Source organism: Nicotiana tabacum, chromosome 17 (assembly GCF_000715075.1).
Source record: "Nicotiana tabacum cultivar K326 chromosome 17, ASM71507v2, whole genome shotgun sequence".
NCBI lineage: Eukaryota > Viridiplantae > Streptophyta > Magnoliopsida > Solanales > Solanaceae > Nicotiana > Nicotiana tabacum.
Window position 1 is genome coordinate 23,205,824 of NC_134096.1, and position 17,418 is coordinate 23,223,241.

A 17,418-nucleotide genomic window follows, 5' to 3' on the forward strand; every position below is an offset into this window, starting at 1 on the left:
TAACTAAATATTCTAATTTAAGGCACTAATAATGGATTGTATATAATTTATAAGTAATCCTTGTTTATGGCAGGTAACATACAAAATTAGGACAATTTTGATAAATAAGTTTCAAATATTACATAGGAAGGAAAAATTCCCTAATAAAATAACTAAATTGTGGATTCATGATATTTTGAGTAGAAGTGCAAAGTAGCATGGAGCTCTAATTTCCAATCACATTTGGTAGTTCAATAGTACCGGAGCTTCCTGGGTAGTAAAATGGTCTGTTAAGGTTAAAATGAGACTTGCGTTAAGCAAGCTTCTCAATGAATTTCGAATATCAGAAAATATAAAGCGCAGCAATACTTTAGGATGCAAATGGCCATTATTATGGCAAATCATTACCTAAAAAGTGGTGGAATTACAAATACCAGATTCAACATCAAGAAGCTGAATCTTAAATATCTCGATGCTTTTTTGGTTTATGAAGTTTAGGTAGTATGAAAATCGCATCATGTTATTCCACATACCTCGTAGGAAGTATTTACCTCATTTCAATAAGGACATAGAAAATGTAAACATCAGATTGAGTCTTGAAAATGGATAAGTTACAGCACTATCACAAGAAGACCATATTCCAAAAGAATTATTGACAAACTATACATAATTAGGATATGCATAGAATACCGCCTACATATTCTTCAAATTTTGCCACTATATTGACACAATTGAATGATATGGTAAATCCTAAGGCAATTTAACAATTAGTTCAACTTCCCACTGCCGCCACATGAATTACAGGAGCGAGCCGCGTTGCATTTCATACAGTAGCTCCACTTTTTGGGAAGCCTGCCAAATGCATGATATGAGTTCATATACTTAGAGGCTAGAGCTCAGTGCATATGAACGAGGGGCTTAACGAAATGGAAAACATACCCTGCTGTATATCTTGTGGCTGCGTTCTTTGCCATCAGTCTTGCTCTCTCAGAATTTTCATCGGACATCCTTTTTAGCACAAACCCTTCCCCTCTGCATTCTGCACAAATTCCAGAGCCACCGCAGTCTTCACAGATTTTCGGCGGGGCCTGTCTATTGATAAGAACAACAATCAAAGGGGATAGTCTAAGAGCATAATAAGAAGTGCATTTGAGCTACAAATCATTTGATTTCTCCCCTACTTAAACTTCACAATTCTGCATAGTATTTCTCTTTTTCTGGTTAGTTTGGAGAATAACCTGCTACTGCACAAATCTTTAATCTTTGCTTCAAAGAGAGAACAAGCTGAAAATGGATAATGAAATGGCAAAATTGTTCTACTAACTGAAAGAACTGTTTCCACCGTAAATGCAAAAGTAATTCTGAATTTCTTTTTTCTGATCAGAAGCTAGGCGAATCTTGGCCTATTTTAGTTTTTATACGGATGAGATACATCAATAATCAAACCAAGAGGAGCAGAAACTAACCAACTACAGATTGGTACATTAGGTTAACCTCACTGAATTGCTAGAAACAAATATCATTTCCTTTTTCGTTGCAGTAGAATATTTAGCAGGATATATCTGAATACAAATTGATGCAACAGTTGACTGAAAATGCTAACTCGCAAGCTTTCTGCTGGAGAAAACATTTTTTGTTGTTGCCCTTCACCGAACAAATATGTTTCTTCTTTTCTTGAAAGACGAAAATGTTGTCAAACAATGGTAGAAGAAAAAGCCGTGTCTTCCTCGATATTTTTAAGGTATAAAACATATGTTCATTTTGGGATAGAAGGCAACGAGATTTTCATTGTACTCCAAGATCAGTATCAGAAAATGTCCTTAAGTGTAATTTCAGCGCTAAGATTAAATATTTGATTGAGCTGCTCTAGGATATGAACAAATATTTATATCAGAAGAAATAACTCTTGTCAGCTTTCAACTCACCTCAATTGCTTCAGAAGCTTTAGTTCTCCTTACAAGAATAGTTGCTGCAGCACCCACAACTGTGGCAGCAACTGCAATAGACACTGCTGTTTCTGCAAGTGCAGAAGTTACTCTGAACACTCTGCTAGCAGATTCTTTTGACTTGGTCGAACCAAGAGGATAAATGCGTGTAGATAACGCATTGCAATCTCTAGATTTCAATGTTCCGGTTGCTTCAAAGATCAAAAATCAAGATAAGCTATAAGAAAATATATATTTGACCCTTTTATCTTCCATTATCTTAAAATTCTTTCCACAAATAGTTCAGAAACATCCTGGAATAATTCACAGAGAGGAATACTGAAAACTAGACAGCTAAGCATAAGCCTTTGAACACAACAGGGCAAGCAGTTAAAGTATTGAAACTGGGAAACCTGTTTGGCATTGGATACAGCAACAATTTCAATCTGCTTATGTTGGCTAATTCTTCATTATTTAGGCTCTCGTACTATATAGCACTTGCTTAAACTGCATTATATCACCAATATATTCTGTACCATCCAAGAGTTAAAATGACAAACAAGTAGCAAATTTTTAGAAAGCTCCAGTACTTAAACTATTAAACAATCACAATAACATGCCCAAATCAACTTAGGGATATTGACAAATAGAGAAATATTTTGAAACCATCACATCATATAGCTAACAATCGTCTTACCGACTAAATTACAAAGCATAGCCATTTCGTTAAACGAAGGATTTTGTTATGCCAATATGTCCTTTTGGCAGCTCAAGAAGAACGTCTACTCTACATAATTACTTAACATTTAAGTCTTATGTTCACGATTTAACTCAAGTCCAATCATACACATATTTTTAAGTGTACATTATGTGCCTTTTTCAGTGACGTGACCCATAAAGCAGACGGGGACGTTAGGCTTGTTACACAAGTTATCCCTAAGAAAGGAAGTTTCAAATACCTGGAGTCAATAATCTAAGGTAATGGGGAGATTGACGATGATGTCACACATCGTATTGGTTTAGTGGATGAAATGGAGGCTCGCATCTGGTGTTTTTTGTGATAAGAATGTGCCACCAAGACTTAAAGGTAAGTTCTACAGCCGAATATGTTGTATCGGGCGGAATATTAGCCAGTCAAGAATTCCCATGTCCAGAAGATCCAAGTAGCGAAAATGAGGATACTCAAATGGATGTGTAGGCATACAAGGAGAGATAAGATTAAGAATGAAGATACTCGGGACAAGGTGGGCGTGGCCTTCGTGGTGGACAAGATGCGAGAAGCGAGGCTGAGATTGTACAGGCATATGAAGAGGAGATGCATTGATGCCCCAGCGAGGTGTGAGAGGTCGGCCATGGTGAGCCTGAGGAAAGGTAGAAGTAGGCCAAAGAAGTTGTAACGTGGCCATAGCTTTGGCCTTGTAACCAAAGGCCTTGTTGCCCATTCTCATTTAAGCAAGACAAGTCCCATGTGGCTATCTCTTGGCCAAGTATTTTGGCCTTAATTTTCTATAAAAGGGCAACTTCCTTCACGTTGCAGATGCACCAACAAGATTGGGAATTCAATTCTTGTTTCTTCTCCTCCTCCTATATTTATTGAGAGTATTTTTGTAAGAGAGTTGAGTGTTGGGAAACACTTGTGTGAATCCCTTATTTTGAGTGATCTTGTAAGGTTATTCTCTCGGAGATATTTTGGGTTGATTAGAGTTTTGTTTTATCTTGTACTCTCTTTTGTACTCTTGTTGGTATAGTGAAATTGCTCTTCGCTTGTGGACATAGGTCACACTAACCGAACCACGTTAAATCTGTGTCTTTATATGCTTTAATTGTCGTTATTATCAACTTGCATTGTCCTTGTTATTGCCATTATAACGTTGTTTGGCTAAATTTCACACTACCCGAGTTTCCAATCCTAACAAATTGGTATTAGAGCTGGATCTAACCGAGTTAATTTCAATAGCCAATATGACTCTAACAAAGACTTATATTGAGAAATTTGACCGAAGTACAAATTTCGGGATTTGGCAATTAAGAATGAAAGCTATCCTAATTCAGGATGGCTTAGACATAACACTGCAAGAAAAGAAAAGGAGAAAAAGCCGGATAAAATGGACAATGAGTTTGCCGTCATAGAAGGTAAAAGCTAGTATCATTCTAAATCTCTCAAATGAGGTTTTGCGTGAAGTTGTCGTAGAAAGCTCAGCCAAAGGTATATGGGAAAAGCTGAAAACCTGTACATGAAAAAGGATAGTTTAAAATAAGCTTTACCTAAAGCAACAACTCTACTCTTTTCGTATGGTTGAAGGTACCTCTATACTCATACATCTTACAGATTTGAGTAACATAGATGCTAAAATCAAATATGAGAATCAAGACGTGTTATTGTTTGTTTCCCAACCCCAGTCATTTAAGCATTTAATAAATACTATGTTTTATGAAAAGGATAATATCTCTTATAAAGATATCGAATTTATTTTGAAATCAAAAGAATAGATAGATAAAGATATTATTGGAGAAACTAGTATGAACCAAGGGGAAGAGTTGTTTGTGAGAAGAAGATCTAATAAGAAAAATTGAAGTAGTGGGGGTCTAAATCAAGGTCAAAGTTCAGATACAGAAATGTAGTGTGCAAATAGTCATAAGAGAGGCCACATTATCTCTGAATGCTTTTAGTTGAAAAACAAAAAAAAGCATACAGAGAAGAAAAATGAGCACAAGAATACTAACACCGCCAAAGCAAGTGTAGTTGTTGATTAGACTGAGAGAACTATACTTTTAGTAACTAATAATATTTCAAATCTAACAATGAGTAGATTTTGAATTCAGGTTATTCTTATCATATGTGTCCCAATTGGGATTTGTTTACAACATATGAATCTGTTGAAGGTGGAGTTGTCATGACGAGCAACAATGATGGCTGCAACGTCATTGGTAAAAGTCCAGTCCGAATCAAAATGCACGATAGTGTGGTGAGAACACTCAACAATGTTAAATATGTTCCTGACTTGAAAAAAAATCTCATTTATTTGGGCACTGTAGAATCTCTTAGGTGCAAATACACAGGTAAAGATGAAGTTCTGCAAGTTTCTCGAGGTGTTCTTGTGGTCATGAAAGCACGCAGATCTGGTACGTTGTACACTTTATTGGGATCCACTGTTACAGCTGATGTTGTAGCTTCAATATCAGATAAGTCTAATTTTAACATCACCAAATTGTGGCATATGCAATTGGGGCATGTGAGAGAAAAAGTCTTTCCATCCTCAGCCTTTCCATCCTCAGCAAAAGAGGTCTTTTGAGTGGACAAAGTACTGGGAATATAGAGTTCTACGAACACTGTGTTCAGGAAGCAGAAAAGTGTTAGCTTCAAATCTCCAACAATCCATAGAACAAAAGATACTTTAGATTACATTCATTCAGATCTTTGGGGTCCTTCCGGGACCCTGTCAAAAAGTGGTATCAAGTATATATTAACTTTCATTGATGATTATTCAAGGAAAGTTTGGGTTTATTTTCTAAAAAATAAAAGTGATGTTTTCCTAACTTACAAACAATGAAAATTTTTGATTGAGAAGCAAACAGGAAAACAAGTTAAGCGACTTAGAATAGATAATGGCTAAAAATTCTGTAATGATAGTTCAATGAATTTTGCAAGAATGAAAGAATTGCTCGACACCGCACTGTGAGGATGACACCTCAGCAAAATGGTATAGCAGAAAGAATGAACAAAACTCTTTTGGAAAGAGCTCGTTGCATGATTTTAGATGTCGGGTTGACAAACGCCTTTTGGGCAGAGGCTATTTCCACAACTTGTTATATTGTTAACCGTGCTCCTTCTGCACCGCTGAATTTTAAGAATCTAGAGGAAATGTAATCAGGTACTCCTGCTAATTATTCTGATTTAAAGATATTTGATTGCCCTGCATATATGCATGTAAAGGATGAAAAATTAGAGCCAAGGGCTAAGAAGTGTATTTTCCTTGAGTATGCATTTAGGGTGAAAAGATACAGACTATGGTATCCTGCTTCCATTGCACCAAAATTTATAATTAGCAGAGATGTAACTTTTGATAAATCTTCTATGTTACATTCTAGAAAAGAGTCTCCTAGTTCTTGTAATACAGATAAAAGAAAGAGCACACAGAAGCAGGTGGAGGTTGAGATTGACATTCCTTCTTATTAAAGGATAATATTTGTTATCCTTTAATTTAGGAGTTTATTATTACCTTCCTATTTTCAAGTTTTAGGATTTGTTAGTTTCCTGTATTCTAGTGTATTCTGTTGTGCAAAATCTTATCACATCAGTTAGTTCCATTTTTATATGTATTTTAGTTTGATTTGCTCTATATAAAGAGCATGTTGGTTCATGAATAAAATCATCTTTTCATCTGGTGCATTACAAAATTTTATATGGTATCAATAACATCTTTCTCCACAGAGAGTTCTAAGGTTCTTGTTACCCACCCAGCCAATACAAATGGCACTCTCTGTTACCAATTCCGATGCAACAAGCACCACCTCTATTGTTCATTCAACCCGATTACCCTTCTTCCGATCAAACATGCTAACTTCTCCCACTGGAAGGCACAAGTGTTCATGCTCATGAGAGAACACAATCTCTATGGCCATCTAGATGGGACCGTCCCTTCTCCTGTCCAGACCACCACAACAAACAACCAGACAATTGCCAATCCCGATTATGTTAATTGGTTTCGTCAGAACCAGTTAATCCAAAACACTATTTTAGCGTCAGTCGATCCAACTCCTGCTACCATTGTAGCTGCTGCAACCACCGCAGAGCAGCATGGGATTACCTCCATATTGCTTATGCCAATAAGTCGCAAACTTGTGTATTTAACTTGCGAGATTGCCTTGCTCATCTCACCAAAGAGAGCCTTCCTGTCATGGACTATCTAAATCAAGTCTGATGTCTCTGCAATGAACTTGCGACTACAGGAGCACCTGTCTTCAGGCTTGATATCAGCATCAGCTGTCAATGGGCTTGGACCAGAACAGCATTTCAGAACCGTCTCTAGCACGTGACACACCTATCTCGTATGAAGAACTATTTGAAAAGCTTATTGACCATGAGCTTTTCCTCAAACACAATGCTCTGCCTCACACCTCTACCACAATCACTGTTGTTGTTGGTCGTAAGACCAACTCTCAAATAATGACCAACACCAACAACAACAACAGGCGTCAAAACAACAGGCAGCAGAATCGTTCTCAGCAATGGCGCAATCGTCCTACCAATCAGCAAGACAACAATTTAGTTTTCCAGTTATGTAACCGCATTGGACACTCAGCTCGAGTTTGCCGCTCTCAATTATCCAATATCCTTGGCTCCCCTTTCATTGCCAACAACTTAATTTCAGTTTCTCAATTTTGTCACGACAATAAAACATCCATTGAATTCTTTCTATTCTCTTATCTTGTGAATGATCTGAGTATGGGGGGGCCACTGGTTCAAGGGCAGAGAGTTGAGGACGACTATATGAATGGCCGCTACACAACCCTTCTTCTCAATCGCAATGCAATTTGGTTGTGTCTTTAGATTTGTTGCATCGGCGTTTGGGGCATCCAATATGCCATAATTTAGATATACTTTTGAATAAATTTTCCATTCCAGTTATGAAAGAGTCTCTTTCGATTTGTAATTCATGTCAATCAAATAAAAGCCATAGATAATCTTTTTCTACAAGATCTTTGCTGAGTCAAACCTCGCTACAAATTATTTACCGTGATTTGTGCGGACCTTCACCAGTTTAGAAAAAGATATTATGTTTTGTTTGCCGATCAATATTCAAAATACTTGTGGCTCCGTACAATACAATCCAAAAACGAGATTTTAGATGTTTTCAAAACACTACATCCATTGCTCGAACGTTGGTTTCAAACAAAAATATTACCTTTTTATACTAACGGAGGTGGTGAATTTCAAAGCTTAACTTCATATTTAAAATCACAAGGCATTGAACACTTAATTTTCCCACCTTATACTCTACAAAGAGTTGCTCTGGTAGAACGACGACATCGCCATATTGTCGAGACTACCAAAACTCTAATGCATCAAGCTTCCTTACCAGCCATATTTTGGAGTTTTGCATGTCATCGAGCTAATTTTCTCATTAACAGAATGATAACTCCAAATTTAAAAGACAAGTGTCTGTATGATATTTTATTTCAAGAGTTGCCAAATTATGACAACGTCAAAATTTTTGGTTGCTCATGTTAAACGTGGCTAAAAGCATATTCACAAAACAAGCTTGATTCAAAACTAAAGCCCTGTGTTTAATTGAGATTTTCAAATAAATATTACTGCCATCAATGCTTTGAACCAACCACCTCCAAAATCTATCTTTCGAGAGATGTTAGTACTTTTTGGAAATAATTATCCTTTTGCCAATATTTTCTCTAATTACAGAAATTAAAATATGAAAATTTCTTGGGATGACGTATCTCCGCCGAAAGGCCAAACAGATATCCTAATAGATTCACATTGTTTGGAGCTACCTCCGTTGTTGTCTACACATGCACAAAAGTCTTGCTCCGTTCTTTCTCCAGCAGCATCGCAAACCTCCGGTAATTCTCGACCTTATCCCAATAATGCAACACACACCTCTGATTCTTCCTCCCCAACTCAATCAATCCTATCTCCTCATGCAACAAAAAGTAAACCACCCATTACCCAAACCTATAGCCGTCGGACCTCTAAAGTTACCACATCTGTCCAAGCCCCTCAACCACAGCCACTCATAGAATCCCAACCCCAACACGTTCTTGCTCCTCCATTACAATCAAAACCATCCACCATTTCTCCCCCAATGGTTACCCGATAAAAAACAAATAGCCTGAATCCCAAGAATTTTCTTGCCAAAACCAATATCTCACCACCAATTTCCCGCTCCCACCGTCAAGCCCAACTATACCACCAATAGCAAGAAGCGAGAAAGCAGAATATGATGCTTAAGTCAGAAACCAGACATGGGATTTGGTTCCTAGTGATCCCTCTCGGAATGTTGTGGACAGTAAGTGGTTGTTTAAAATTACACTTAAACCTGATGACGACAGTATTGACAGGTATAAGCAGAGTTGTAAATAGCGCTCGCCTCAGCGGTAATAGCATGAGGCAAGGCGATGCGAGCTGCCATTGCTATTTTACAGTGTGGCGTAGCGTTTTCAAAGAGGCGAGCGCCTCTGCGTCTGCCTCTGTAGCGTGTGGCGACCTGTAGCGTCGCTTTTTTGCAAAAAAGAAAAGAAGAAGGCAGCAGCAGCGATCTGTTAAAACAAAAAATTAGGGCTCGCGATTTCTTTACTCTTTCTCCTTCAAGTCGACAACAGACCTACAGCAGACCAGCTATTTCCTTTCTTCTTCAAGTTTCTTCATCAGGTATGCTTCTCTTAATCTCTTTTCTTCTTTCTTCTTCTCCTTTCTTCTTTCTTCGAGTTTCTGTTCTATGACTCTGTCCAATTTTTTTCTTTGTTCTTTCTTCTTCTTCTTCTCTTCTTCTTTCTTTTTGTTTTGGGCTCTGTTTTTTATCGCTGCTGCTACAACAGAACAAAGTCTGTGTTGCTCTGTTTTTTCTTCCTTTTTCTTCTAATTCTTCTCTTCTTCTTTCTTTTTGTTTTGGGCTCTGTTTTTTATCGCTGCTGCTACAACAGAATAAAGTCTGTGTTGCTATGTTTTTTCTTCCTTTTTCTTCTTCTTCTTCTCTTCTTTTTTTTTTTGGCTCTGTTTTTTATCACTGTTGTTGCACTCAACAGAACAGTCTGAGAAAAGCTCTGTTTTTTCTTCAGTTCAGAGAGCTTCTTCAGTTCTTCTTCTCTTCTTCTTTCTTTTTTCTGCTCTGTTTTTTGTTTTTTCAATTTTTCACAGCTTCACTTTGGATTTTTGAATTTTTAATTTTTTTGAATTAATATATTATTGCTATTGAATTTTTAGTTATATATATAATATTTTATTTTTTTGTATAAATTGTCGCTTCACATCAAAAAGGCGCCTCTCGCCTCAGTGAAGCAGACCCTCGTCGCTATTTGTCGCCGCACGCTATCTAAAACACTGGGTATAAGGCTCGCCTAGTAGCCAAAGATTTCATGCAAAGTCTTAGTTTGGATTATCATTCTACATTCAGCCCCGTTTTCAAGCCTATAACAGTCTTTTTGGTCCTTGCAATTGCTGCCCAACGCTCATGGCTTATTCATCATTTGGATGTTAATAATGCCTTCTTACAAGGCAGACTTGCAGAAGAAGAAGCGTACCTGAGACAACCTCCTGGTTTCGAGTCCTCTGAACATTCAACATATATTTGCAGGCTAAAAAAAAAAAAAGCAATATACGGACTTAAGCAAGCTCCTCGGGCGTGGTACACTGAGCTCATTAACTATTTGACAAGTATTGGGTTGTCCAATTTTGGTTCATCTTTGTATATCCTTCATACTTTTTCAGGTTATTGTTTACATTCTCATCTATGTTGATGACATAATTATTACGGGAAACGTTGAGAGAAGTGTCAGGTCCATCATTGGGTCTCTTTCTCAATGATTCTCTCTAAGAGATCTTGGGCTCTTGCATTATTTTTTGGGTGTTGAGGTAACATCAACGCCAACTACCATATATTTGTCTCAACACAATTATGTCATGGATCTTTTGGATAAATTGCATATGGCTAATTGTAAAGGTCTCCCAACACCGATGACATCAACCTACTCCTTCGTTGATTCTGAAGCCGATTCTGCTACTTTACAGAAGAATCATTGGTAAGCTTCACGGCCTATCCTTCACTAGGTCTGACGTCGAGTTTGATGTTCGCAAGTTGTCTCCGTTTATGCATAATCCAAAAGTGTCTCACTGGAAAAGCATCAGACGTTTGCTACGCTACTTGAACCACACCAGCACAATAGGAGTTAAGTTAAGTCGACAAACAACAGAGCATTTACTTGCTTATTCTGACTGATTAGGCTGGAAATCCACAAGACAGAACCTGAATAATAGGTTATGTTGTCTACCTTGGAATTCACCAATCTCTTGGTCTTCCAAAAAGCAAGGTCTTTCTCACGCTTATCTATGGAAGCTGAGTACCGAGCTGTTGTTGCTATTGTTTCTGAAGTTAATTGGCTCATGAATTTGCTCCATGAGCTTCATTTTCCATTGTCCGCTCCACCAACAGTACTTAGTGACAACGTTAGCACCACCTACATTTGTGCTAATCCAACTTTTCACAGTAAGATAAAGCATGTAGCTATTAATTTCCATTTTGTTCATGAGCTAGTTCAACAAAAAATACTTGAGGTTCATCAACTTCACTCTACTATCAAGTTGCTAACATTCTCACCAAGCCTCTTCCATGTACAACATTTCTGTGCAATTTTCACAAGTTGGGGCTTGTTCTAGTCATCCCCAACCTGCGGGGTTGTATTAAAGGATAATATTTGTTATATTTCAGTTTAGGAATTTGTTATTAGCTTCCTATTTACTAGTGCTAAGATATGTTAGTTTCCTGTATTCTAGTATATTCTGTTGCACAAAATCTTATCATATTAGTTAGTTCCATTTATTACTTGAGTTCTTTCTCCTTATCCTTCTTTATTTCCTGCTAATTATCTGCTAATGTCTACTAATTTAACTTATCCGGAACGTCCACTGATGCAAACATGTGTTTTAGTTTGTATATGCTCTAAATAAATAGCGGGCTGGTTCATGAATAAAATCATCTTTTCCTCTTGTGCATTACAAAACTTTATACTTCTGAGCCAAGCTATCAACTTTGGAGCAAAATACAGTTGAAACTCCTAAAGTTGAGTCAGAAGCTGAAATTCCTAAAATTGAGACTCCTGAAGTCGAACCAGAGGAGTATTCCATGGCCAAACATAGACCAAGATGAGAAAGTAAGCAATCATCATGGTTTGGAGATTATGTTGCATTTGCTTTTTCAGTTGCACAGGAAATTGAAGAAATTGAAGAACCATCAAAATATTTAGAAGTAGTTTTTGGGTGCTGGTTCAGCCAAATGGCTGATTGCAATGAATGAAAAAATTGAGTCTCTCCACAAAAATGGTACCTGGTCTCTTGTGAAGCCGCCATCAGGAAAGAAAATTGTTGGTTGCAAATGGGTATTCAAGAAAACGGAAAGCATTTTAGGCGTTGAAGATGCAAGGTGTAAGGCACGAATAGTTGCAAAGAGCTATAATCAGGTACAAGGACTTGTTTTTAATGATATTTTCTCATCTGTTGTTAAGCACATCTCCATTGGTATCTTGCTTGCTTTAGTGGTCATGTATGATTTGGAATTAAAACAGCTTGATGTTAAGACAACTTTCTTACATGGCGAACTTAAGGAACAAATATACATGAATCAACCCCCGAAGGATTTGAAATTGAAGGAAAAGAAGATCATATTTGATTGTTGAAGAAATCCTTATACGAATTACAACAGTCTCCAAGACAATGGTATTACAAATTTGATTCATTTATGTTGGGTCATGGTTATTTGAGGAACATGTATGATAGTTGTGTTTATTTCCGGAAGTTAAATGATGGTTCATTTATTTATCGGAAAAGGGCCAAAACTAACCCTGAAGTATCGAAATTGGTACAAAAATGCCCTCCGTCCACCTATTTGAATAAAAATGCCCCTACCGTTATTTTTTTGGCTCAACATTACCCTTATTACTAACAGAAAATTCTGGGGGGAAAAGAAAATTTAATTAATATTCACGTGTCACCGTTCCATTGGCCTAACTTAAACTTCAACTAAAATATAACTAAACTCACCCTTAACCCGTCTGAATATTGACACACTCCGATTTTAAAACACAACTCTCTCTCTCTCCGCCTTGTTGCTACTTGGGCGGAATTCACCGGCGGATCCGCCGGAAATAGCAACGTACACATTAGCCTATCTCATTTGCAAATTATGAGTAGAAAATCCTTTTTTTACTAGACTTAACATAATAATCTAATCGAGAAAATTGAATCCATGATAACAATCAAAATAAGAAAATAAATACTGAAGAAATTATCTCAAAAAATTGTTAACTATTATTAGTACATCATATGAACCAGTGTGTATGAAATGTGACAATTGCACAATACCCGTTACACGGAGTAGAAAAGCTTACATATTAATTGAATAAATAGTGAAATAAATAAAAAATAGAAATACACATCACATAAACAATAAAAAAAATTGAAAAACAAATCCTCAAATTTTCACGGAGGAATGACAAAAAATAGTGAAGAAACCTCCCCATAAATTTCAAATAAAGAAAATTATATAATAAAGAATATCCATTGCATAAATAAAAAGAATCTAAACTTTTTGCATTAAGAAGAATATGACAATTCCTTCCATCTTGCATAAAAATAATTCTAATAGAGAACTCAATTTTGAGTTTGCCTCATGAATAATACTCCCTCCGTTTTAATTTATGTAAACCTATTTTCTTTTTAGTCCGTGCCAAAAAGAATGACCTCTTTCCTTATTTGGAAACAATTTACCTTTATGCAATGATTTATAGCCACACAAAATATATGTGCCTCATTTTACACCACAAGTTCAAAAGTCTTCTCTCTTTTCTTAAACTCTGTGCCTAGTCAAATGGGTTCACATAAATTGAAACAGAGGGAGTAGTAGACATACACTCGTAAGTAAATGCTCACTAAAATGAAATAGCGAAAAGAGAGAAAGAGAGTTATGTTTTAAAATTGGGGCGGGTCAATATTTGGGCGGGTTACGGGTTGGGGTTTATGTTAGGCCAATGGGACGGTGACACGTGGATATTATTTAAAATATCTTTTTTTATAAATTTTCTGTTAGTAATAAGGGTAATGTTGAGCCAAAAAAATAACGGTAGGGGCATTTTTATTCAAATAGGTGGACGGAGGGCAATTTTGTACCAATTTCAATACTTCAGGGGCAGTTCTGGCCCTTTTCCGTTTATTTATTTGTTGTTATATGTTGATGACATGCTCATTGCTGCTAAGAATTTGATAGAAATTCACAATTTGAAAAGTCAGCTGAAAAGTGAATTTGAGAAGAAATATTTGGGAGTAGCTAAGAAAATCCTAGGCATGAAGATCAAAAGAAATCGAGGAGCCAGCAGGCTATTCCCGACTCAGAAGAAGTACTTAGAGAAGGTCTTGGAGAGGTTTGGCATGAAAGATGCTAAACCAGTGAGTACCCTCTTGCTACTCATTTTAAGTTATCAGCTGCTCAGTCACCGCAGTTAGAGGAATAAGAGAGGTATATAGCACAGGTACTATTTTCCAGTGCACTCGATAGTATTATGCATGCAATTGTGTGTATACATTTAGATATTTCACAAGCAGTGAGTGTAGTAAGTCGATATATGGCTTGCCCTGATAAAACACATTGGCAAGATATCAAATGGATTCTCAGATACTTGCGAGGTACTTCAAACACATGTTTGGAGTTCAGGAGACATACTAACACTATGGTTGGTTTTGTAGGCTGAGATTATGCAGGTGATCTTGGAAAAGAAGATCACTAACAGGCTACGTATTTTGCATTGGTGGTTGCCCTATCAGTTGGAAAGACCGAGGTGATCAAAGAAGCTTTATGGTTAAAGAGTCTATTTGCTGAACTAAGTTTACACCAAGATGGTATTATCATTTTTTGTGATAGTCAAAATACGATTCACTTGACTAAATATCAAATGTATCATGAGAGGACGAAGCATATTGATATCAAGTATTATTTCATCCAAGAAACCATTATTGAAGGAAAAGTCTCTATTTAGAAGATCAATACTAGAGACAATCCTGCTGATATGTTCACGAAATCTCTTCCAGTTGGCGTTATGAATAATGATTTGGCTCATTAAAGTGGAACAAATTTACTATATCAACCAAAATATTACTAAGGTAGAGATTAGTAATGTGGCCATATCTTTGACCTTGTAACCAAACGCCTTGTTGGCCCATTCTCATTCAAGCAAGACAAGTCTCACGTGGCTATCTCTTGGGCCTTGGCCAAATATTTTGGCCTTGATTTTCTATAAAAGGGTAGCCTCCTTCATGTCACAGATGCACCAACAAGATTGAGGATTCAATTCGTTTTTTCTTCTCCCCCTCCTTTATTTGTTGAGAATATTTTTGTAAGAGAGTTGAGTGTTGGAAAATACTTGTGTGAATCCCATCTTTGGAGTGATCTTGTGAGGTTATTATCTCGAGGATATTTTAGGCTGATTAGAGTTTTATCTCTAATATTATACTCTCTTTTGTACTCTTGTTGGTATAGTGAAATTGCACCTCTCCGCTTGTGGACGTAAGTCATACTGACCGAACCACGTTAAATTTGTGCCTCTTTTATATGCTTTAATTGTCGTTATTATCAACTTACATTGTCTTTGGTATTATTATTATAGCGTTGTTTAGCTAAATTTCGCACTACCCGAGTTTCCGGCCCTAATAGAAGTATTAGGAAGAGGTGATTAGAGATGACATGGCGCAACTTCAACTTATCGAGGACATGACCCTTGATAGGAGGTTCCAAAAAAATAATCAGTTGTGGGATGATTGAGTCTAGCAATAGCTCAGCTGAGCTAGCATAAGTTCATATTTTTTGGTGTGTTTGGTATAAAAGAAAATATTTTTCGTAGAAAATGTTTCTCAAAAGATAAGTGATTTTCTTACTTATTTTCTTATATTTGGTCTTTTTCAAACATGCTAGAGAAAAGTTTTTCTCGAGCCGATGGTCTATCGGAAACAGTCTTTCTACCTTCACAAGATAGCGGTAAGGTCTGCGTACACATTACTTAGAGTAGGAGTGGAACAAAGGTGATTGGATGGGCTTATGGGTGGGCCGGGTTCTAGATAGGGGTGGGAGTGAGGGGGTGGGTGTAATCAGGGATGCAGTGCACAACCCACTGAAGAGGCCATTTGCATGAGCATAATGAAGATGTGAACCGAATGTTGTAAAAATCATTCATCAAAAGCTAAACATGTATTTGAAATCATCTAACTACTATGGAAACTTCAAGTAGGAAACTGCAAATAATAGGTAATCCTTCCACAACAAACATAGAACTACAAGGGGCACACATCTACCCAAGAACATCCCCATGAGTATGAACTTTTGCTGAGGGCAAGTTAATTAGCCAGGGGAAACCTCAACCAATTTTAGCTCTAAAAACTTTTTCTTTCTTTGCTGTACGTATTTTATTTTTTTAAAATTCCCGGTTTTGTTAATGTCAGTTCTAGGACAATAGCTTTGTCCCCGTCCATTTATTGAAGACTAACAGGTCCATTATTTCACTAAACAATAACATTTGAGTTGAAAATTTGCCCCCATCAACATACAACACCAGCCTCATCAATCACTGTTAGTGAACACTGTTTCTGATAATTTTCTTAGTTTCTCCCTGCATCTCAACAACTCTGAATACCAAGTAAACATAAAAATCCAATGACCTTCAACCCTTAGCACCAGAACCTATGTGAATTGTACTTGCTTCAGTTACTCAAAACTTATCAATAACCCCAGACACTCAAAAACCAGACTGAAATTTAGCTTTATCTTCTTATCTAAACGGTAAGTTCATTATCAACCATACATAACATTAAATGCAATTGAATTTGATATGAACAAAATCTATTAAATCGCCCGTGGTGTCCTTTAATCCACAATCACTTTGCAATTGTTAACACAATATTTCAACTTCATCAACTACTTTTTGTTACAATTTCATCTATGGTACAGACTAAAACTACTACTGCGCCTCAATCCAAAATAGCTAGTTGGGGTCGTATATGAATACTCACAATGCAATTCGTACTATATGGAACCGTTTCACTATAGTACTCACTTTACTCTGCAGTGGGAACTGATAAATGCGAACTCAATGCAATAGCGCTATTGATTTCTAACCAATGGATAGGAGGGGATAACAATGTTAGCATTACAGGTGGCAAACAGAAACAAATTAAACATCAAGAACGAAGACAAACTCACTGGTAAGTGAAGCATAACGGGATAAATAAGAATTGTGGTACGTAATCTTACTTGTAATAAATGGCGAGAAGTGTAGAGAGATGAGCTCCATCTTATGGTTAAAATGACGATTCTCAAAGGGGGGATATTTCTTTGAACTGATATACTTCCTAAACTGCCGAAGTTGCCCTCAGCCCCTTCTTTTCGCTAAAGTTGCCCTCAGCCCCTTCTTTTCGCTAAAGTTGCCCTCAGCCCCTTCTTTTCGCTAAAGTTGCCCTCGGCCTTTTGCTTTGGCAGGATACCTTAAAACCCCTATAAATTTGGCACTGAATTATTAGTTGTACTCGCGATCAATATTCAAAAATATTAATTAAATTAAATTATGATCGGACTTGTTTGAACATATAAGATCGTATTGCTTTAATAAATTTCAATTGTCATCTTATTTGTCAATATGATATACCCAATATCTTAAAGAGACTTATATAGTAATTGAATAATATTTTTGTTCTATATTTTTCTTTATTCTATTATCCAATGTTTAGTATTTTTACTTTATTAATAGA

General features: G+C 36.7%; 1 protein-coding gene across 1 annotated transcript; it reads right to left on the reverse strand.

Annotated features, from left to right (window-relative positions):
- Window positions 1-502: 502 nt before the first annotated feature.
- Window positions 503-17,084, reverse strand: LOC107832199 (uncharacterized). Its single transcript, XM_016660012.2, has 4 exons — window positions 16,925-17,084; window positions 1,905-2,116; window positions 919-1,067; window positions 503-831 (listed from the first exon to the last, which is right to left on the reverse strand). The coding sequence occupies exons 1-4, from the start codon at window positions 16,962-16,964 to the stop codon at window positions 747-749; spliced, it is 486 nt and encodes a 161-aa protein (XP_016515498.1). The 5' UTR covers window positions 16,965-17,084; the 3' UTR covers window positions 503-746.
- Window positions 17,085-17,418: the final 334 nt, after the last annotated feature.